Source organism: Scomber japonicus, chromosome 11, assembly GCF_027409825.1.
Source record: "Scomber japonicus isolate fScoJap1 chromosome 11, fScoJap1.pri, whole genome shotgun sequence".
NCBI classification, from domain to species: Eukaryota; Metazoa; Chordata; class Actinopteri; order Scombriformes; family Scombridae; genus Scomber; species Scomber japonicus.
The window spans coordinates 24,277,312-24,300,827 of record NC_070588.1 but is presented as its reverse complement, the minus strand read 5'-3'; the positions used below and the strand labels follow the sequence as shown (position 1 = coordinate 24,300,827).

General features: G+C 42.5%; 1 protein-coding gene across 5 annotated transcripts; it reads right to left on the bottom strand.

The window, feature by feature from the left end:
• Nucleotides 1-887: 887 nt before the first annotated feature.
• Nucleotides 888-21,828, bottom strand: akap11 (A kinase (PRKA) anchor protein 11). Of its 5 annotated transcripts, none has more exons than XM_053328562.1 (12): nt 21,810-21,828; nt 18,602-18,710; nt 18,051-18,161; nt 17,898-17,951; nt 17,637-17,768; nt 16,257-16,521; nt 11,436-15,870; nt 11,017-11,157; nt 8,658-8,744; nt 5,714-5,760; nt 4,562-4,761; nt 888-3,932 (listed from the first exon to the last, which is right to left on the bottom strand). In XM_053328562.1, exons 2-12 carry the CDS (start codon nt 18,662-18,664, stop codon nt 3,747-3,749), a joined length of 5,721 nt encoding a protein of 1,906 aa, XP_053184537.1. In that variant the 5' UTR covers nt 18,665-18,710; nt 21,810-21,828; the 3' UTR covers nt 888-3,746. The 5 variants fall into 5 exon arrangements, with proteins under 5 accessions (XP_053184537.1, XP_053184536.1, XP_053184538.1 ...); XM_053328561.1 differs by lacking the exon at nt 21,810-21,828 and adding an exon at nt 19,503-20,281; XM_053328563.1 differs by lacking the exon at nt 21,810-21,828 and adding an exon at nt 19,503-20,281 and having other exon boundaries at nt 8,658-8,741.
• Nucleotides 21,829-23,516: the final 1,688 nt, after the last annotated feature.

Sequence of the window (23,516 nt, the reverse complement as noted above, 5' to 3'; positions counted from 1 at the left end):
AAAAAAATCCTAAAAATGAAAACTACAGAAAAATTCAAAACTGATGAATATGCAAAAGTTGAACTGCTGGACACATGATGTCTCTTACTTCACTGTAAAGTTCATTCTCAGTGTTTGTACACTGGAGGCTTCAAGTTTCCATATCACACATGGGCACTCCCACTTCAGTACCCATTTTCACTGTCTTTTGGTGGAATACCTTTTACATAAAAATGCCAAAAATAAATTACTTTTTTTGTCAATACTACCTTTAAACCTATGTTACCATGTTGCAGTGAGGGTGTTGTTAGGTTGTTAGCATATAACCACAAAGCTCATTGTTGTGCTAAGTGCATGAAACCTCAAATGGTTATATGACAAGAAAAAGGCTGGAGTATAAATCATAAAAACCTCAATGGAGCAGATGGGAAAATGTCAGCAAAGGTTACAAGCATTTCACTTTTATAATAAGGTATGTCAAAATTAATTTGAATATTGAAGAATATTGAAAGATTGAGAACAAATGTCTTACTGTGTGTTAAATGCACAAGGAAATGCTAGAATTTGATGTAGGAATGATAAAGAATCCTAATAAATTGACTTACATAGTGCAAAGTATACCCTATTATAATGTATACACAGTAACTTTCATGTCATTCCTAATATCTGACATTTTTTTCAGCCTGTCAACCACCCTAATATACTGATCCATGTATAGATCTTAAACCTTTAAAAAGCATTTTTTAAAATATAAAATACTAAATATTCAGATAAGCCATTCACTCTTTTTGCATTGAATAAAGGGAAAAATTAAGATTTCATATCATGTCTTGACAAAGTTAAACGATTTTAATATGATCTGTTTCTTGATTAAAAGCCGACAAACAGATAAGAGCACATGAAAAAGCTTTATTGTCACACCAAGCTTCAACATAAACAAATTTAGAGTTTTGACCTCAAGCTTAGACTGTAAACTATTCAGCAATGCCACTAGGGAGAACAAGTAGTGAACTCACTATTATATAACTTACATGTACATTATTTATTAAATATCTTTATTTGGCAGGATTTTACAAGGAAGCAGGAAAAATACAGAAGTGAGTGGGTGTGAGGTACATCTTTTTTTTTTTCTTCTTTTTTTCTCCTGGTTGTGGTCAGTGAGAGTCAGAAAGTAACACTGGGAACAACAATAGCAAAACAAATCTGCTTTCTAAATGGAGTCGAGTCTTTGCAGGTACACATCCAGCATTCACAAAACACAACGATATAGGTCATCTGGGATGCACAGGAATGTCAAGTAGATAAAGAAAGAAAAGAAGAGAGGGATTGGCGCTGGGGGGGGGGGAAAGTCCAACGACAACTAAACATTCACACTGGGAGAGAATCAGTACACTGTGATGCGCTCTCTTCATGTGCCCAGCCTGTGACTCTTAATACATTCCTTTCATGTAAACCAGTATATAAACTCTCCCTCACTTCTCAGGTTAATACTTCACTTTGTCTTCTTTTAGGCATAACATAGGTATCACTTGTTTTTTTTTTACATTTTATTTAATAATAGTGGATTTTGTGATATATTCATGTTTCCATGTAAACAAATCAAACAGGACAAACACCTTTAAGATTATATGACCATTTGGCAGCCTAGAGATTAAGCAGGAAACAGACAAGGCATCTGCAGAGGCCTATATAGCATACTGTTAGGCAGTGTGGACACAGACGAATCACTGCAGCTCAAATAGTGTAGGCCAATACATTAAGAAGAAGAATGTTGAGCTGAATTAAAGAAAAAAAAGGAATTAAAGTCAATGAAAATTCAGCCATGCAGGTGAACACCACCAACACTTACTTTATAACAATTGATGCAAGGCTGTTGTTACAGTGTTTCAAACTCAAGAAGGAAAAGTCCTGACAGAAATCTGAGGCCCACGCAGCGTCATCTCATCCTTAGGTCCCTCATTAAAAACAAAAATCATAAATAAATACAAACATCAAAATGTATCCCAATAATGGTTCTTTGAGGAGAGGGGGTGGGGATGGGTTATGCTTTTTAGGTATTGTGCATGTACGTTAACTTGCTGCAGTTGAACTAAACTAGCAGCAGAGCAGGCCGTCCACGCTGGGCATAAATTCACATAAAGAGGCTAGGAGAGATGTAAGGGCAGGGCTGGAAATGCCCAGTCTCTCCTATGCCAAATCAGGAAAAAAAAAAGTGCATCTCAGCAAGTAGCTGGTAGTGCTGTGCATGTAGACGTTCACATGGGGCTGGTGAGTAACGAGGGTGTGTGTGTGAGAGATGGAAGGAGGGGGGGTTATTGTGTGGAAATTGTGGTATTCAGAGTCCTTCATTCCACAAGGTGACTGTGGAGCGTGGGTGACAGAACGCGTGATTCCAGGGTCCAGCTATGCAGATGCTGTTCAGCTTGTGGTTTTGGAGGTGCAGACCTCCAATTACCAGTACGAAAAGATCCACTATCTGCGTCACTGGATCTTCCCCGAACAGGACAAAGGCCACTGACACAGATGAACACATACTACTGACTGGAGGGGATAAGAGTCATCGTATGAGCAACGTTTGGCAACATAAAGCCAAGGTCACGGCTTCTTTCATAGCTTTGAGCAGCATTTCATGTTTGATTAGACATAACTCTTCAAAAAATATATACTTTCTATACTTTCTAAATACTGACCACCCGAGTAAACATCATCCACTCTAGGTAATTTACTAAGTTTGATAACCAATGAGATTGTTGCTAGGCAAGCACTTTTTCGGCATTGGATGAAACAGGAATACCAATACTGGCAATAGGCAACTTCATGGAGCGCTTTTCATCATTCTGTTGCCAAACAAATGGTCTGTTTGATCTTCATTTCTAAATTACAGTGTAGTATCATTTACTAAAATATAGATATGGGTTTTTAACAACTTTAATAGTGTTTTGTCAGTCTCTATGTATGGCAGCATTTCGGTCAAATGTAAGAAGTCATTACAACAGCATTTCACTCACTCAGTGCTCCAGGGAAACTCTTCACTGGAGCAAACTGAAGAACTAACACAGTAATTTCGTGTGGATTAATACAAGAATCAAACACTACGGGGACTAATTGGATTGTGTCAATGCATCATAGATTCCTTCTAGCACTGATAATGCAAGGGAGGGTGGGTGTGTGTGTGTGTGTGTGTGTGTGTGTGTACGGTCGCTCTCTTAACATGTGGAAACACCACCGCAGAGGTGAGCTCTGGGTTTGATGACATCATCCGCCCAGCAGCTATGGGGATTCCCTAACAAAAAACACATTCTCTTTCTCTCAACTCACTGCTTTTCTGTCTCTGCCTGCAACAGATGGGGTGGGTCTCTCTCTCTCTCTCTCTCTCTCTCTTTCTCTCTTTCTATCTCTCTCTTCTGCCCTTTTTTTCTGTAGTTCAAGCACAATGGCAGCAAGGTGTGAGGGCTTTCAATTTAGAAGTGTAGGTGGGCGGAGGAGACAGCTCACTAAATCAACACATGTGATATACACAGCCCGATAAATAACAGAACTGCAACAACAAAACAGAAGGTGGAAATTAAAATGAAATACAACAGAAGTACTCTTTGATTGCAGCATGCAATGCAAAACACACGCCGCCCACATTCATGAGAGTAAGTAAGATCAGCTGATTTGTATGGCGCCCTCTAGGGGTTGTGGAGTTTGCAAAGCCCTGTTTTGGAGGAGAGGAGAGGTGAAGACAAGAGAAGAAAGGACAGGAGAAGAGGTAAGGACAGGGCCTAGGCGTGCTCCAGGAGCCACTGGAAGAGGGGGATGCGGTGACATTCTCTGTCTGCCTGGAGTGCCTCCTCTCTGGGCTGAGAGTGACTATGCGACTGATTCTCTTCACAGTAACGCAGCAGGGTGTGCAGCAGCTCTCCCACCCTCCACTTCCTCTCCCGAAGCCTTTGGACCACTGCTGGAAGCTGAAATGGCACACAGTTATAATTCACTACTGTACTGTCACTGATTTTCAACTTCTTCTTCTTCTTATAACAGCTTATCAACTTGGCATGAAAATTGAGGAGCAATTTTGCTGCCTAGGGACACTAGGATGAATCTATTAATTGTACAACAAAGCCAACGAATATCAGAGTATTTTACAAATGGGCCACTTAAGAAGGAATGCACTGTAATTATTATACAACTTGTTTAATTTGATAATTGCAATAACCGGTGGTTTTCAGCTGTTTGTTTCCACAACAAAGCACGGTTGGAAACTGAAAACTGTTGCCAAATTAGAACCGAATCCAAAATACCACGAAACTGGTACCCGTTAAAAAATGTGACTTTCAGTCCTGCTTATCGGTTCCTGAACGAGAATTGGAATTGATCAAACTTAAATTATACCCAATCCTACATCAAGGCCAACTGTAATGGAAACCAGGATACCAGCATACAGCACTGCTTACCCTCAAAAACATCCAAGGAAAGAATGACTTCTTTCATTGAAGCAATCTGGCTTAGTTTAGGCAGGTCTTATGTTAAATGAGAAATACCACAATGTGACCACAATGTGTTTGAGGAGGCGGTTAATGAATACATTCATGATCACCTGCTGGAGCTCTCTGTCAGGACTCAGTTGGATCTGGGGGATGTCGGCCATGGAGGCTGCCACCCACTGCAGCATGCTCCTGAGCTGAGGGTCGAAGGTAAAATGTTGGGGGCCGTGCCAGAGTTCCCTGACATCTGAGTTCACGATGACGAGCGCAGTCCTGAAAGCCTGTAGCTGAGTCCTGTCCACACACAGAGTCCCTGCAGCACACACAAATGTGGTTAATTCATGATTCATCATCAGTCAACTCTGCAACAATTTTTACAAAACATTTCCAGGTTTGTTTGTTTTTTTTAACAGATGTCATGGTAACACTTCTAAACACTGATAAGGTACGTAAGTTGTGCATTAGTGTGTTCTCCTCCCCTGTTAAATGTTCTGATGTGAAATACGGAGTCCACCAGGGCTTTGATCTTGGTCCTCTACTTTTCTGTCTTTATATTTTGGCTGTTGGCCAAATTAAATGCCCCGACTATTGAATCATCGTCTACAGTATTCCTGACCATCATAACAGATGGACACTTATCTGAAATGGGGGTGTAAGGACAGGAAGTGTGGTTTTTGATATTAGGCAATATATATGAAATAGATTAAATAGCGTGAGTCCTTTGCTCCCCCAGCTCTGTCCTGTGTTCCCACACTCCATCAGACCCAGGAAGAGCACCCCCCCTGCCTCCCCCTCCCTCTCAGTGGGGGCTGCTCTGATCTGACACACACACACACACACACACACAAAAACACACACGCACACACGGCAGAATGAGTGTCTGTGGAGGGAGTGGAGAGGATGAATGAGCATTAGTGTGGCAGAATATGGGGGTGGTAAAATCCCCGGCTACAACACACTCAGACAGCCTTACACACACACACACACACACACACACACAGCCAGAATTAAGACCAACTGTTCTGAACCTCAAGGAGCGGAGAGAGCAAGACCTCAAAATAGGAGAATGGCCTGTCTTTTCCCCCCCATTTCTGCCCGCTGCTGAAAGTGTGCTAAGTTAGAAGGTTTGATTTGGGTCTTTTTGGTTTTAGCCAAAATCTGGAAATATGAGATCTTTTTGTCCACAATATATTTTATTGAATTAGAAAAACATATCACCACTGCTCTATTAAAAGGTAAAGTTGCAGGGAGTAAAATATCCTTACCACTGGATTCCTCTTTGACCTCAGTCTCCTTGTCCTCTGTATTGTCACTGTTGGATGAGATATAACACGCAGGTTAGTGAGAAGGGAAGAAAAGAAAGGGAGATGAGACTGTATTAAATTGAAACAAATGACAATAAGCATGCAAAAGCTAACTACATGCATAAAGACAGACTTTGAAATAAGCATAGCAGGATATCACATGCCGCAAGCTCTGCAATCAAAGCAATCCTGAACAAAAGACATCTTAGACAGATTGAGGAAACTATGCTGCATATTTCCAGTCAATGTTTTCATGTATTCCAGTAAATTTACTTGTCTGCTTAATGTCTTTTGTCAGTTAAGGCACAAAAACTAAGAGCACATCTTGATCAGTGTGAAAGTTGATTTTTCCATTCTGAAAATCTACTCAATATCCATTATGTCGACTGTGCAAATATTTGCTGTGTGACGTGCCAACAGGTAAACAGTCATTTCTCCACTTTATAAGATTGTTAATCACAGTCTTGTTGACACAGCCCACGGCTACAGACACTAAGACTCTGCTCAATATGATATAAGGATATCATTTTCTTTGCAGCAGGAGAATGTCTAGGGAAAGCTTCTCACTTTCATTGTTTTCATGAATAGGATCATGAAGCAGCAATAACTTTGTCATGAGGAGGACTATAAACTAAGAGAGACCGGACAGCAATAACTACAAACTCATGCACTGCAGACAATAGAAGTGTACATTTACTTGTAACTATCATTTATTGCCATTGTTCTTGAAGAGTATAAACCCACCAGTGGATAATATTGATGAGCAACTGGCAGCAAGTTTGCCTCGATAAAATACTTTATCAAAAATGTTTTAACTTCATTTGACAGACTGCAACCTTGACAAATGCAGCCTATTTTACTGCATGTGAAGCCCTTTTTATTATCTTTCTACATTTCTGGTGGTCATGATGGTCATATTTAGAAGAAACTAAACCACAAAATTTAAATCTGTGAGAAACCTGCCACCTAATGGTAGGCCCTGAACTGGTCATCTGCTATTTGCTCATCCTCTGTGTAAGGTGATGATTTGTAGAACATCCCCCATCACTGTATATGTGAGTTTATGTAGCAATATGTAGTGTTTTATTATCTTGATTAATCCAGTAGATTAAATACCAATCATACTGTGTTGTACTCTATGTTGAGCAACATTACAGACAAGCTTATAACAGATCATCAGTCCTGTACACTGTTTCAGCAGACGTCAGGCTTTACACAGATACTGTATGGATTTGATTTTATGTTACTCTTTAGTGTAAACATTGTTTCTCTTTCTGTACAGTGGCATTTTTCTTCAGACAGTAAAGGGTTAAAGCAAAGGCCTATAACAGTAGTTTGCAAGTTTTCTGATTGAACTCTGTAACAGTTTTGCTTGTTGTTCTAGGAAGCTGCTGTTTTCAGTTGATGTTAGACTAGTATCGATATCATTACTTGAGATTTCGTTTCCACTACAAAGAATATTTTGTTTATATTTCATCAGTTCTGATTATGCAGTGGATCTTGGTAGGTTTGTAGGTGTGCTCAGATGTCTGTGGGAAACTGACTTCTGAGAACTGGGGGTCAGCTGGCAAAAGGCACTGAGTTCATGTACCATATTAATTTAGTATTTTTGATTAGTTTAGGGGTCCAAGCAATATAATTGCCTTAACCGTGTGTGTGTGTGTGTGTGTGTGTGTGTGTGTGTGTGTGTGTGTGTAAGGTCTGAGCTCTGCCACACAAGACTCTGCCACTAGGGGGCACCACAAATGCGAAAAGTTCATATCTCCACAGGTTGCATGGATTTGTACGAAACTTGGTATGCACAAGCTAGGATAATGATTCAGTCAATGCATACAATTTGGTAATGATTGTTTAAAGTGAGCATGGCATATTACAACAAATCTACATTTCTAGACAGTCCAAACTTTAAAAATCGAAATAAATCACCTGTACATCCTACATCTATATCTCCACAAGACTTCATTTATATGCTATCAAAATTGAAACACACGATGATGGTCAAGATAGTATATATTAACTCAGATCGGTCAATTCAATCTTGCCAACCATGTGGCATGGTTTCAGATTCTGCTGAAGGTCATATTAAGTTGAAGACTGCTCTTTGTGCTTGGTCTTTTGGCTATATTTGCATTTAAGATTTTTTTCCTTACACTTATTTAATCTGTCTGTAAACAAGACTGAAGTTTGAGATCATTGTGCAGCAGCAGAGTCTAAACCTGAGAAGATAGTGACGTCTCCTCTGGGCACATGCTGATTAAAATGTTAGAAAAAATGAAAAAATATATTCACCAGCACAAGAAAACAATGGTGTGTGTATAAATGGCTGGCAGTGCAGATTCAATTTGTCAATGCTGCAGTAACTTTTCAGTTACATCGTACATGAAAGGTTAAAAGCAGTAGCAGTTTGTGCGGACCTATTGGAGGGTTTACACAGTTCAATGGCATTGATGAAACGAGGGAAAGAATCCTTAAAATATGGTAACACTACAAATTATTCTATTAGGCAACTAAATTACATGCAAGTAAAGCAGAATCAGCAAAACTTGAGCAATACATTGCATGCTGACATTAGCCTCTAGAAGCATATGCCATGTCAAGCCTATTTATATTTAGAGCGTTAGTGTGGTCATGCAAAGGACTGGTGGTTCCTAGTATGAGACAAAGTATAAATCAAAATTCCATTGTACAATGTTGTAAATCACTTTCATATGATGAAGCAATTCTCTGGTTCCAATTCAGTGCCGAGATTTTCCACTAATGGATCTTTAACACGCATCCTCATTTCTTATTTCCTTTTGGCTTCATTGTAAAATCTACAGCTATTTCTTTGTCCCATTCTAGATGAACTTCCAGGTCTTATGGGGCATTTCAGAATCTTAGCCATGTGAACCAATTGGTGACCGACCTGTCAGAGGGGGAGAATGACATGCGCTCCTCACAAGCCTCCCCCTCCAGGCCCAGACTGCTCCAGCTACTGCTGTTCCCATTGCTGCTGAAAAGAGAAGGCAGGTAATGCACCACTATAATACTGACAGTGGCTATCTGCTAAGAGGGACATTATCACGTGAGATCTACTGAAATGGGAGTAAAGAATAGGATATAATGAGCAGTTTTGATCACATCTGCTATATTTCACTGCACCTATCATGCAGCTTAAACAAAAATAAAACAAAAAAACAAAACAGTATCAAACTCACACCGAATCCAGTAATGTGGGAAAAACGGCAGTTCTACCATTCATTTGAATGGTGGTGGTGTGTTTAGGCTGTGGGATTGGGGACCACATGAGGTTCAGCAAAAAAAACAAAAAAACAGCAGCTGTCCAGGAAGAAGATGAACCAGCATCAACGTTTGCCAAAACGCAACCCTGTAATGCTGCGCAGTGGTGGTAACTCATGTAAGCTGGCCATCAGACCAAAAATGCCCACTGGAAGTAGAACCTTGTTTATTTGTTGATTTTGGTGTTGGTTTTCGGGCTCATTTTAAAAGATGAGAAAAAGAGAGCGAGTGCGAGCCAAGAGCATGAGCGAGAGTGAGAGAGAGAGAGAGAGAGAGTGGTGGTGGTTGAGCGAGCAAGAGAGAGCATGAAGAGAGGGAGTGGCGGAAGTGAGAACAAAGCAGTGAGCAAGAAAAATAAAACGTTACTTTCTGATTGTTTCCAACAGTTACGTTCTAAAGCAAAAATAAACACGCCCACACCTGCTGGATATGGTGTGAAGGCAGCCTAAATATCAGGTGAGGTTCAAAACAGAGGAGGATTCTCTTAATGATGCATATTTTTCCATCATAAATCCCACTGAATCATCTGTAATGTTGATCGAGACAATTTGTTGCTAAAGGCCTAAGATGTGAGATCATTACATTCTTGTCTTAGCATAAGCCCATTAATCCTGTAGGTTCTACCAGGACAACCAGCTGGAAACAGAAGCACAACAACACACTCTCTTTGTAATTAGTAAATGATTATCCTGCTGGCTGGAACCTGTATAGTGTGGCGTGCAGCACCCACAGTGAGACTGAAGGCAAGAACAATTCTCATATCTAAAAATAACTCCATTAATCTGCATTACCTAATCTACTCCTTTCTCCCTGTGGTTCTAGTGGATGACACATGGTGAGAGCTTGTTCATTTAATCAATCAACATGCTCAATGTCTCTATCGGCTTCTGAAGGTGTTTTGTTTTCTTCCGTCATTTTTGTCTGTTTGGCGGAAATGGTTGAAGCAGCCTTTTGAAGAGAATCAAATGAATTACACATGGCGGACTTTGTTCTTGTAGAAACAGCGCCTGAAGTGTAGAGAGCACTCAAAGACACACCTTTAGAAAATATTATGATACATTAACTTGGCCATTGTAGTTCAAATAACTAACTGCTAACACACTGTGTTCTTTCAGTATCTTGGAAAAGAATCTCTTATGTTGTCAGTTTTGCTTCCATAGAGATAGCAACCATTTGCCAGAAATGTCAACAGCATATTTCCCAGAGATTGGAGACTTGTGTGGGACCATGTCACTCCGAGACGGCTGATACTCTACTCTCCCACTCCCTTTCTCTCTCTTTCTGCATACACATACGCAGTGGTCATGTCCATTTAGAGGAGGAGAGGACAAGGCCAAATCTGTCACAACTACTAATTGGTCCTCAAGCTTGTGGTGGATTTCACAAACTTTGTCCGAAGTACTTGGCTGCCTAGACAGCTATATAAAGTCTTTGACAACATATCTGTTAGACAGTTCAAGTATAATGCAATATTTGGGCAAATCAGAGAAAATTGCTTTCTTGGCGGTGAAGTTTAAGTGACATTCCCAAACCATACACTGTGCCCTGTGCTGACCATGGGAAACCTGCCATCTAGACGACTCCTGTGAAAACACATTCTATGCCAGCAACAAAAGACTTTTTCTGCACTTCTCTGGAATACAGAGTTTAACACAAGCTATTGTGTAAATTTCTACCTCACCTGTGACCGAAGAATTTAAATAAAGTTGAATTCCTGCTTGTTTCCTACATTATCTTAAAAAGTACTTAATAGAACCCTTAATTAGATAGTTAGTTAGTTCATATTTAAAGAAAAGACCAGATATAGAAAAACAGATGGATATGTGGCTTAGACAGTAACATGTGCCACCTGTTGTTGCCATTCTGTTAGAAAAGGCGACCTTGACATAGACATTAAAAGGAGATAGCACCAGGGTGTTCTACAAGTCACTAGAAATTTAGTATGGCACATAATGCGTGGGTGAAGAATGCTAGTGGTTGTATACCTGTCACTGAGGTGGAGGAAGCTGCTGTTGTCGTCTGGATGGTCATCCTCAAAGCTCAAGTTAGACCAACTGCCCAGACTGTCATCTCCTACACTCAACTGCTGGGACACAGTGGACTCTGTGGCTTCCCTGCCCGGAGAGCTACATGCACAGGGAGGTGAAAGGACACAAATAAACTTTGCAAATGTTTCCAGATTAAATTAATCAAATTAAATGATGAAAATCCTCTCATTATAATAAAATGGTAAAGTTTAGGTAAGAAGCAAATGTAAAATCAGCAGCTTTTAATGCACTGAGTTTCATTTCAATAAAAATATGATGAAATACTATGTGTGCTTTGCTGCAGTGATAAGAGAAACATATTGACAGTCAGAATGTGCATAAAAAGCTACACCAGGTGTGTATTTTGGTGTGTATACCTGATGTTGGCAGTCTGGCAGACATTGGACAGGGCCGAGGTCATGATCTCAGCAGTTAGGCTTTCGGCGTAGCTGGTTCCATCGTGGCCGATGCCACTGTCGGCATTAAGGCTGGTGTTGCTTAGCTCCCGTTTAGCTGTCTCCATTGCCATTGACACCATCTCCTCCGCGAATGCTGCCCTGTGGTCCAGGTCAATATGGATCTTGGGAATCTCTAGTCCAGAGAGGCGGTCAGCCCTCGTCTGACATTCCTGCCCCCTTTTCCTCCTCTGTAGTACAGGCTGGTGGTGGTACCTGCTAAGCTTGGTGCAGTAGGGGCACTCCTGGACCTGACAATAACGGCACGTCCTCTCCCCCAGGGCTTGACCCAGTGCTGTTCCCTCAGACAACCTCTGAGTGTGAGAGTTTCTGTCTTGGCCTTGGATCCTCTGGTGGTCCCGGGATGAATGTCCAACTGAAGCCAGGCTCATCTTCAAAGTGTCATCGACTATTTTCCTGGCGTAATGCTCGATGACCTGCATCACCCTACCGCTGTAGCCTCCATCATACAGGCTTCCTGTGCTGTGGTAATGCCTGCTCTTACTCTCCTTGGACAACAGAGGGCAGGAGAAAGAGTTCCTGATGAGATTCTCGGCCATGTTTTCAAGTTTGGATTTCTTATAAAGACACGGGTCAGTGAGAGACTTCGGCAGGCGCACAGAGGAAAGATGAAGCTTGCGTGTGACATCACAGGTGATGTTGTATGCTAAGGACTCTGCAAAGTTGACCAGATCCATGTAATCCCTCTGGCCCTGCTCTTCAGAGTCCTTGCAACAACACTGAGCATCATCGCCCGAGGAACCAGACACTGACTCTGCTCTGTCACTGGGTGATGAAGCCTCACTACAAGAAGCCTTCCATTCATCTGGCAGGGACTTTGAGGAGTGAAGGCGGGTGCTTGAGGACCTCTGCTTGATTTTGCGACTGGCATGAGCCAAGCCTTGTTTTATGGAGCGGTACGCCAAACGGCTCGCATACTGATCTAAGACCAACTCCCTACTGCCTCCCTCCTTTTTCAGCACCCTGATGAGGTAGCCAGCATATTCATCTGTCACACTCTCACAGCTAGGATATTCTGAGGACAGGCCAGAGCTGGAGCTGGAGATGGTGCTTGAAGTGGATGTGGGAGACCGGAGAACAGAGGCAATAAGGTCATTAGACCACTGCTCAGCTAGCCTCCCTACTCTCCAGTCTCTGTTCTGGTCTGTACTGGTTTGAGACTGGTGATGGTGGTGGTAATGCAAACATTCAGAGCTAGACCTGTCCAAGCTTCGTCTTCTGAGAGCTCTGTGATATGGACACTGCTGTGCAGAGCTCACCATCCTTTTCACATCATTGATGACCTCTCCTGCTACCTCCCCAGCATACACCCATAAGGTATTCAGAGTCTGCTCTGAGAACTGAGCCACACTGTCTCTCCTCCTCTCGTTGCCCTTGCACATCTCTCCCTCCTCCTCTGCCACTCCCAGGGTGTCCATCTCTGTTGCCATGGAGACAATGTGACAAGCCAATCGCTCTGCATAATGGAGAGCTTCCTTGTTAGACATTCTGCGAGCAGACATCTGGTTCAATTCATGCCTGCCGCCCCCTGTCTCTAAACATCTGTTAGTGCCACCAACACCACCCTCTTCTGCCAATTCATCCTCCTCTTCATCTTCATTGCCATCTGCCTCCTCAGAAAGAGACCTCATCAGCTTGAGCATGAACTCAGCCTTGTCTGCCTCAGGAGTGATGTCTTTTGGCCCTGGGCCTGGCTCGGGCTGATAGTGAGGGGTTGGAGGGGGAGTAGCAGGGGAAAACTCCTTAGCCAGCTTGCTTTTCAGCTTCTTGGAGAACTGTTTTATCTGTTTCTCTTTGGACACCTCACTGGGCTGCTGAGGGGTGGAAGGAGGCGTGCCAGGTGTCCCGCCAGACTTTTGCCCAGAGCTTGGGGCTGAGTCGTCTCCAACAGATATCCTCCCTTGTCTACCCATCTCTGTAGCCGGCACATCAAGAGTATCCATTATGACAGGATGTGTTTCAACCACGCCTCTGGTCCGGGGCTCCGACTCACAGCTGGCTTTCTCCTGGCTTTGAGAGCCTGTCTGAAAGGAAATGTGTGGAATGCTAATGTCTGTTGCTTGCTCAACAGGAACGCCCTTCCTATCATAATCAGAATCTCTACAATCATATCTGAAACACTCTCTGTTCACTCCTTGCCTCAAAGGAGAATCTGGATCCTCATAATTATCAGTCTCCTGCTTAGGAGAAGAGCCCCTTTGACTTCCAATTGTCTTTGTAAGGAAACCAGCACATTCACCAAAACTCTTCTTCATCTTAGAAGCAGTTATTAGTTCACAAGCTTCAGTTACGATCATATCCACCATGTTGCCAGAGAAGTTTTGGAATGACGACTTTCCTTGGGAGGGGTCTCCTCCTCCTCCTATGGGGGTTTGAGTTCCATGGCTGTAAAGGTGAGTTTGAGTAGATGTGGTGGTATCGGAGGCAGATACTGCTACTCTTTTGGAGCTGGCCTCTGATGTATCTGGCAAGCTAGACTTATTTTGGCAGGTCTCTTCGGGATCCTGGATGTGGGAGAGGGCTTGTCCCGCTTGGGGCACAGGAATACAGCTGGCCATTCCCGATACAGTGAACAGAGCTTTCTTCACTGTGCAGGTAGCATCCTCTCCCGAGGGCCCTGGGACTGCTGTAGCTGAGCTGGCACTGAAAATCTGCTGGTTGGCAAAGGTACTGCAGGTGTGAGTGCTGGTGTTCTCTGCGCTGACATAACAGATGTTGTCCAGAGACACACTGATAGCTGCTTGGCTAGTGAAGGCAACATCAGCCTGAGAGAGCTCTATGAAGGCCTCCTGGATAACAGACTCAGACAAGTCTGAAGCATAGGAGGAAACCACCTCCTCCTCTTCCTCTTCCTCTTGCCCATGGCCAAAGGACCAATCACTAGGGGTGCGAGGGGTTGAGGGGTGAGAGAACTGGCACACTTCCATTATGCCTTCAAACACCAGCTCTTCAGCCAGATCAGCAGCAAAACGTGTCACTGTGCTGTGAAAAATCTGCTTTTTCACTGTTAGGAAGTCTTTCAGCGCACCAGACACAGCCTCCCCAACCAGGAAGCCAGCTAAGCCATTAATTGCTCGTTCCTTCAACACATAGGCGTGGCGCATGCCAATCTCATGAAAGGCCATCTGAAACACTGAGGAGGTGAGCCTGGCAGCTAGGTGACACAGGGTGGTGGTACAGGACGATACACCTTTTTGGAGGTCACGCAAGGCACTGCCCAGGCTCATTTCCACAAGGTCGGTGGCAAACCTCTGAATACCATCTTTCAGAGACTGGGACTTCTTCTGCAGCTTGGCCACTGTTACAGTCTCTTGGATTTCTGAGAGCTTCATCAGGTAGCCCGATGGGTTCTTGAATTCCTTGTGGCAGACACAGCTAAGATTCTTGTTGTCACTAATGTCAACGGCAGATTGATAGCCACACACAGACCCCAGAATTTCTTTCGACAGGCTGCTGGCAAAGTCTGAATAGGTCTTATACAGAGAACAGAGATCTTGAGGTTTACGTAGCTCTGAGCTGTCCTGTCCATCCTCATCTTTCTTCCAGAAGTATTCCAGTGTTCCACTAGAGTCCACCAGGGGGCTGAATGCAGAAGAGCTGATGGGACTGAAGAGTGGGCCACCATTGTCCTCAGAGGGGGTCTGCACGGGCCGAGGGGAGTCAGGCACCTCTGAATGGAGTGAGTAGGGAGAGCCTGGCTTTAGAGGAGTGGGTTTTTTCACATTGGCTGGGAGAGTGGGCTGGTCAAAGCGGTGAGGATTCATACCCTTTGTCGAGCAGCCTCTAGAAACATATTTGGATGCTGACCCACTGGTGCTGGCCTCAGTTGACTTCTTCTGTGTGGTTGGGGCACTGATGGCGTCCAGAGGCAGTGTGAGAGTGCAGCTCTCTGAGCTCAGCTCCTCTAGGTCATCAAACTGATCAAAACTATCAAAGAATTCACTGACTTCAGAGTCTGAATCTTCAACCCGCTCTCTAGGGCCTCCGGGCACCTGGGGGATATCTAGCTTAGCCAGCAGGCTCTTCTGGTAACCCACCTCATCCAAGAAAATGATTGGGCTGGGGCTGGAACAGTCTGACTCCTCAGATTCACTGACATGAATTGAAGGCGAGGGGAGACGAGCTCCGGGACTGCAGTAAGTCCACTGGGTTTCCATGCCCGATGACTTCTGCACTGTCACAGACACATCTGGACCTGACTTATGCTTGGCTGAATACTTCTTCGAAGACGAGCTAATGATAATGCGGGAACCTGATAATTCCTTCCGTCTCTTGTGCGCTGGGACTGTCTGTGATGCCACATCTCGTTTTTTAAAATGGCGATAGGAAGCTGCAGCTGTGGACATAGGGAGATGGGAGGAAACTGATTATGTACAACATAAACAAAGAGGGGATAAAAGATAAACATAACAAAAAGATAAAGCTGGCTACAAACACATTAGTTAATCCATTTTGCCATAATTATATAAAAGATAGAGGAAAAAATGTAACCCAACTAGATAATAACTTATTACTGTTATGTAAGAGTGAGCTGATATAATTCCTGCCACTTATTTAAATAATATTGCATAAATTGAGACTATAAAAACAGAGGGGTTTTAAATTCATGTCTACATTTTGCATTTTTCAAAATATCTCTATTGAACTGATGGGGTCACAAGACACTCTACATAAGAGCCTTGAAGCGACTAAATGCCACTACACATTATATGTTAAACCTACAGGGATTGTCTCCTGTGTCGTCCTCCTCAAGATGCTCCAGGGCTGTGACAAAGTCATCTTCAATTGATGAGACAGACTGGTTGGTGTCATCTTCCTCTGGCTGGCTGGACTCAGCTGTTCCCCTCTGAAGAGCCTGTAGCTCCAAAGCATAGCGGACACCTGCCACGTAGCACCCAAGCAAGCCCACCAGTGATGCTACACTAGCCTGAGGGTAGACGTTTGCGCTGGGGGTGTTCCTCAGCACACACACAGCCTTTAACCAACACTGCAGGCAGAGGGAAACAGTATAGTTAGACAGGAAGTGAGACAAATACATGAAAGGAAGAGAAGGCATAGAGAAATATAGACTGGCTGACTGGTGATTTATTCTGCACATTTAGAGAAAAAACAAAAGAAAAACATGAAAGCAGAGTCTATAAAACTGTTAGAGCGATAATGTCCTGCATCACTTAGAGCAAGCCCAGCTGATCATTCAAAAGATCATCGCTTTTGAAAATGAATATAATTCACATGGGAAATTTCTTATCCTGGTCTTAAAAGGAAGATGGAAAGAGGGTCGGAAGTGGGTTGTTTTGTCTGCACTGTGAGTTGATCCGTTACATATGCAGGATGCAAAATCACTTGGCACTCTATAATGCAGAGAGGTGGGAGGTCTCACTGTCTGCAATGGACAACAAAACCACACAGTGAGTCTGTGTGAACCCACAGGACCAGGAAGGACAAGGCTACAATCGTGGGCTGAAAAGAAAACAACTCGGTCTATCTATCCCACCTGCACTTCTTCCAAAGCGTGAGAAAGACTCAGCACGTCTGCTTACATGCTGGGACAGACAAGGCCATGAAGTAGGAAAACATTTTAATCAACAGCAGAATTTTGGGGACACACAACAAAAACATCACACTTATAAAGTCATTTACATAAAACTACGTAATTAAAATACTCAATAATGTACTTTAATTACATCCACTTCCAAGTTTATAAAGACCTTTAAAGTCAAAATTTGTCAGATTTTGAATAAAAGTTGCCACATGTTGAATAAAGGTTTTTTAATTTAATAATTTTTATTCCTGCTCCACATTAGTACCTGAAGTTTTTTCCTTCCACTCAATTGCATTTGTTTCCAGTCTACATGATCTTGTTTTTCAAGAATTATACAAAATTGGCCTAGCTTCAACAAGTATTATTTCAAGTAATTATTTCAAACCACTGTTGCACTTTTGATGCACTTTTCATTTTTTTTAAAAAGGAGAAACTACAGTGCAAAAAAACTACTTCCTCTTATTCACCCCCTTCACTTCCCTTCGCTTACTGCCAACTTCTGCTTTACTCGAGATGCTGACCAAGCACATTCCTTCAATGTGAAAAGTCTTAACACCCACCTGAGGCCCGGCGTCCTTGTGCTCTGCCAGCCTGCGGGAGTCTTTGAACAGCAGAACTTCGTCATTCTTGAGGCTGTGAACGTGGAAGGACCTGAGCAGCTCACACAGCCCCGCTGGAAGGGACGACAGAGCCTGAGGAAGAAGTAGAAGAAAAGGAATGAAACCTTTTAGCTCAACTGGCTAACTTTAAGATCTACCAAAAAAACCCAATGTCTTTTTCAGTGTTTTATCCTCACCTATAGTGCAATTATCAAAACGTACCTGTTGAACGACATCTTCCCCTTCACACTGACCAGGCAGACACACAAAATGAATCTGAAAGAGCACACTCAATGGTCAATATTCATGTTTCATGACTGGGAATATAACTTCACTTTGTATATGTTTGTGCTGATTTTTTTGCGTGTCACAGACCTCTGTCAGTCTTGTGGCGTCTCTGGCTGGGAGCTCTAGGCCAATGCTGCATAGCTCCTTCTTGTTCCTAAAGAGGCTCTTCACACACTGCGCCCCACTGTCACGCACAGTCTGCAAACACACATGCAGGGTATTTGTGAAACATATGACAAACCTAATGAGAAACAATGTATAGCCTTGTCCTTCACTGTAGAATGCATGAAAGACAAATGAGGAAAAAGAACTGTATTTTATACATCTGCCTGACTTATATATTGATTCTGGATCATCAGATTATTTTCAGTCTGACAGTGAAAAGCTAATTTAAGATCTTACTGGGCTCACCACATTAGAAACTGAAGAGCTACAACTTAATAAAATAGCTAATATAAATACTGTACATTATACTTGATGAATCTTTTGCATTTCTACATAACACCGACATTACAAAATGCAGCAACCATTGTTTTGTGCAAGATAAATCTGATTTCACATAGTCCTTAAAAAATGATATATCAATTGCAAATGTGCAGGTAAAAAAAAAATAGCATCAAGAATCCCTGCAGACAGACCTCTTTCCGGACTGAGGCCCTGGACCTTAGTGGGGCTCCTCTAATACGGGCGCAGGCATCCATGGCAACAGAGAGCTGCACGTGGCTGGCTGACTGACCGGCCGCTCACCTGTAAATAGAAAGGTGCCGGGGGGGAGACAGAGAATAGAGGGTGACGGAGTGCATGGCATGGCAAAGATGTTCAGAAAAATAAGGTTTAACTGCTGAAATGAGCAGAGTAAGAAGCAAATGGAAATTACATTATCCCTTTAAAACCCGTGACTGACCCTTTTCTGAGCTTCTTTCTCTAGTTTTATCAACAAGTCTTCAGCAAGTAAAAGAGTTGTTCAATGCGAGACAACCGTCGCTCTTATGTGCTGCTCAGCTGCCTCCCCTTCAACCACAGCGACAATCACATGACAAAGCAGTGACAGGATCCGAGCTATTAGTAAACACAGAGATATCACACCATGTCTCTATCTACTGTGACACACATACATGCCAAACCTGGACTAATTGAACCTTAACGTAACCAATTCTGACACAGACCCGAGTCTGTGACACACTTTACGAGACATTTCACCACAGATGTGATGAGAGGTAACACACAACCAATGTTCTGGTTTTGTGCACTGCAATTTTAAGACTGCGCAGCCATTCCCCACCAAAAAGCTTTCTTTAAAACCCATGTGAATCAAGCTCTTAAAAGTTGGCCTGGACTTGTCCTGCTGGTGAGGTTAAGCTATAGTAGGCCGTGCTTCTTTGATATTCTTTTAAACAAGCTGGGCCCGCATCAAAAGATCAAACTGCGAAGCGAGAGAGAGAGAGAGCAGAGGGGTGTGTGTGTGTGTGCTCTGAGCAGGGGAAACACACTTTTAGTAAGCAGCATGAGAAGAGCGGGTAAAGGAGGCAAAATATTTACAGTGTACAAGAAGGAAAAGTTTCCCAAGAAATCCAAGCCTCTCCTTTGAGGTACGGTCCAAAGCAGCTAGTTGAGTCTAGACGCAGGCAGGCGGTCCTATTGATCAACCCGTCTCGCATCCTGAGAACCAGAGGGGCAGAGTACATGCCACTGGCTTCCCTCTGGTGATCCAGGACCTCCTGGCTTCTCACGGGGTTGCTTTGGTGGGCTGTACAAAAAAAAAAAACACAACACAGCCCAGCCACTGCTGCCTTACCACAACTATGCAGTGCATCCCAATTCACTCACAAGGGAAGTAGGCACAATGATGTCTGTTATAGCTGCAACTATCTAAACCAGAGATGAAGAGCATAAGGTAGATGGCAAATCTGCTCTCTCAGCCTGGGATGTTTGGTGTTTATTTACCACTTTAGCGCTCAGTATTACAGCATGAGAGAATCGACGTAATCGGCTTACATCACCACTTTATGCTAATAGCGTGGCCACATAATTCCATATGTATTCAGTATTACTCTTGTTAGAGAAAAACGGCAATTAAGTGTAATTACATTTTGGTTTAAACAAATCCTCATGGGCTGATTCATTAAACTAATTATCACCGTTCGCAAAAGGAAAATGTGCCGGAGCTGAGCAGATCAAGCCGAAGGGATTCAGTGGAGTGTTTGCTATCATCTTAGGAGGGAGACGGCAAAACAACCTGTCAAGGGCAGAAACTGTGTAGACTAAAATCTTGTTTGGTTGGGAGCTGCTGCGGGCCAATTTCTAAGCGTGAGTGTGGGTGGCCGGAAGGATAGATAAACACAGAGCGAGAGAGAGAGAGAGACACAAAAGAACATGAGAAAAACTCACTCTCTAATGAGGCACAGGTGACTTTGGGTCAGTTGATATCAATGGGGCAGACAAGTAAGAAATGACACTAAAAAGGCAATATGAACTCCAACAGGATTCAGAAGTGATTTCTATAATGTCTTAAGCTGACAACAAATGAGAGGATGTAAATGTGGTGCTGGCTGAGGCTTGAGACAATCTTTGGGGGAGGAGATGCTCCACAGTAGAAATGGTTAGTCGATTAACTGATTAGCTGATCAACAGACACGTAAAAATATTCTGCAACTATTTTGATAACCAATTAATAATGGAATTGAGAAAATTTCAAGCTAAAATATCAAAGATTCACTGATTTTAGCTACTCAAGTCTAGCATTTAGTCTACCCATGCCAGTGTGACAGTGAAGGACATGGAAACAAGCAGCTAAATGTAATTCAGCCATCTTTTATTATCTTAATTAAAATGATTACAGCTGATTTTCTGTTTGGTGTGATGGCAAACGAAATATCGTAACATTTTGAACAGCTCACAGTCACAAAACAATCTGATGAAATAGACCACATGATTCATCTATAATGCTCTACTTCACAGAAAACTCATCCAGCAATAAAAAATCACTACCATAAACTCACTGTCAGTCAGTGAACACAGTCACCCAGATGTGTCGCCTCATCATGTCATCACACATCTATCTTAGCCTCTCATTCAAAGCAGTGTTTGTTGACACTGACTTTTACTGTTCAAAACAACTGGAAAGTAAATTCACTTTTAGGGTGTGCTCTCCCCTTTCACGTCACCGCTGTGGTGGTCTCTCTCTGACCACAGCTCAAACACTCAGAGAGAAGGGGCAAAGCTAACGATGTCTGTATAATGTCTGATGCATCATATCTGGCGCTGGAAACAGCAACATCCAAACATTTCTGACTTGTTGATAATATAAAAGTCTGAATGGTATATTATACGCTGCGGGCTACGTATAGTCTGAGCTAATGATTTCAATTGCCTGTCAACATTACCAAAGGCTGTGTGGAGGAAGAATAGCTGGCTAATGTTAACACAGCTTGTGGGCAGCTTGCAGGCCACACTGTAGATGCTGATGTTGGTTCACGGTCACTCAGGCTCTCTGCTGCAGTCGTGACCAAAATTGCTAATTGGTTGGCTTGCCGCCCCAACATTCTCCAAACATATACGTTGTTCATAAACCCCCATGTGAACACATAAGACGACTGTCGTCCGAAGTGAAATAAAGCAGTTTGCTAGTTGACAGGCTGTCAATCACCAGGCTAGCAGCAGCAGCACCAGGCCGCGGACGGCTCGTTCTGTGATGTCACCTCACTGTCGTTAACTAGCAGCTAGCCACCAAGCTAACAGTAACGTCGTTTCAATTATCGACACAACAGCAATACGTTGTCATTTGCAGGGTTATACTAAACATCGTTATTTGCTTTTATCAAGTCGTTGTTGTTTTGTTTTTTTTACCTCACAGCTCAGTGACGGACTCCAGCAACGCTGACGGTAGCCGCTGTGTTTAAATGGGCGACTCGTGGACGATTCACCCGTTTCGAACTCCTCTCGCTGACGTTAACGTAGTGATCTCATCTCTTCAGAAACATTGTGGGTCATTGTGTTACTGTATTGTTAATGAAATACACTGTGGATCACACTGACAGATGATTTAAGTTGGAATGCAATATTGCTTTTTTTTTTTTTAAGTTATATGTGTGTATTTTTCTCTCTTAACGGTTGTATTATGGTTCTTTTTACATTGTATAATTGGTATGTCTGCTTGTGCTTTTGTGCTTACATTGTTTTATTTTTTTCCCAATACTTCTTCTTCTACTGTTATTTGTGTTGTGTTACTGGAAATACAAATATTCCCCTTCAGCATGTTAACACTACTGTTATGTTGCACTTGTCCCATCTTGGGCTCAGGATATCTCTTATTCTTAATTAGTTTAGTTTTACAACTAAAAGTGGAGAGGATCAATGGCTTCTAAACTTAATGATTGCCACCAGAAAATGGCAATATCATGCGTGTGTCACAAATAATAATAATGAGAACTTTTGAACTGTTTTTCATAAAACAAAATGCTTTATAAAAGCAAACATGATAATCATATTGATCAATATTAATCAATCAATCAATCAATATGAATAAAACGTCATAGAAGAGATACAAACGAACAAAACAAGCAATTCAAAACAGATGGAATGTAGAAAACAAACCATGAAGACCCCTTAGTGGCATGACACTCCCATAATGCAGTAGGTCTACATAAAGGAGTGGATACACATAAAAGCCTGTCTGTATAAGTGTGTTTTTGAAAGGGTGTAAAAATGTGAAACTGATAGAGACAAGATAGTAGTTCAAACTAGTTTCAGACTTGATTCTTCTCAAGACACAGCCCTGCTCTGAAAGTATACTTGATGAGATCGAGAAGGTAAAACCACAATCGTCTTACGATCAATTTCACCGATTCCCAGAAATGAATTGAACTCCCCATTTTCTGAGATTTCTGTTTTCCCATGAAAACAAGAGTGTTTCAGGCATCACCAATCGCACGCCGAGAAAGCGATGTGTGTCGCACTCGCACTGTCGAAGACAGAGTAATCAAACAAACTGTCTTTGAAAACAAATTAAAGCTGCAAGCAGCGATGAACGGGCCCTCGCCACCTCCTGCATGTCGTTTACAGACACAATAGGGCTTCGCAATGGTCAGCGCTCGGGCCCTAATTAAAACCACGTCTAAGGCTGCACAGTGGTCATATAAAATCACACAAATTACAACCGCTAGAAAACGAGAAAACGGGAAAAAATCAATACTTGCACTATTGATTAAATGTTTTCTATTGCAGATCCATGTCAGTCAGACACTATAAGTCCCTGTCTAAGATGGAGTTTCTTGGACATCTGTTCTTTCTTTAATTAACAGGCCATATCATTTGCATCAGTCAACTTCTTGTTTTGCTACGTTAACCCAACTAAACTGACTGAATCTGCTGATGATATCCTTTTGTGACACTTATTAGTGGTTAGCTACTTATTTGCATTCTCTTCTTTAAGTTAGGTATGGGCATACTGCTCAGTCCTTCACATACTGTAAGCAATTTAACCTTTTTCTAATTTAAATGAGAAGAACTTCAACGTTACTGATGTCTAATTACATACATTTGGCTGTCTTCAGG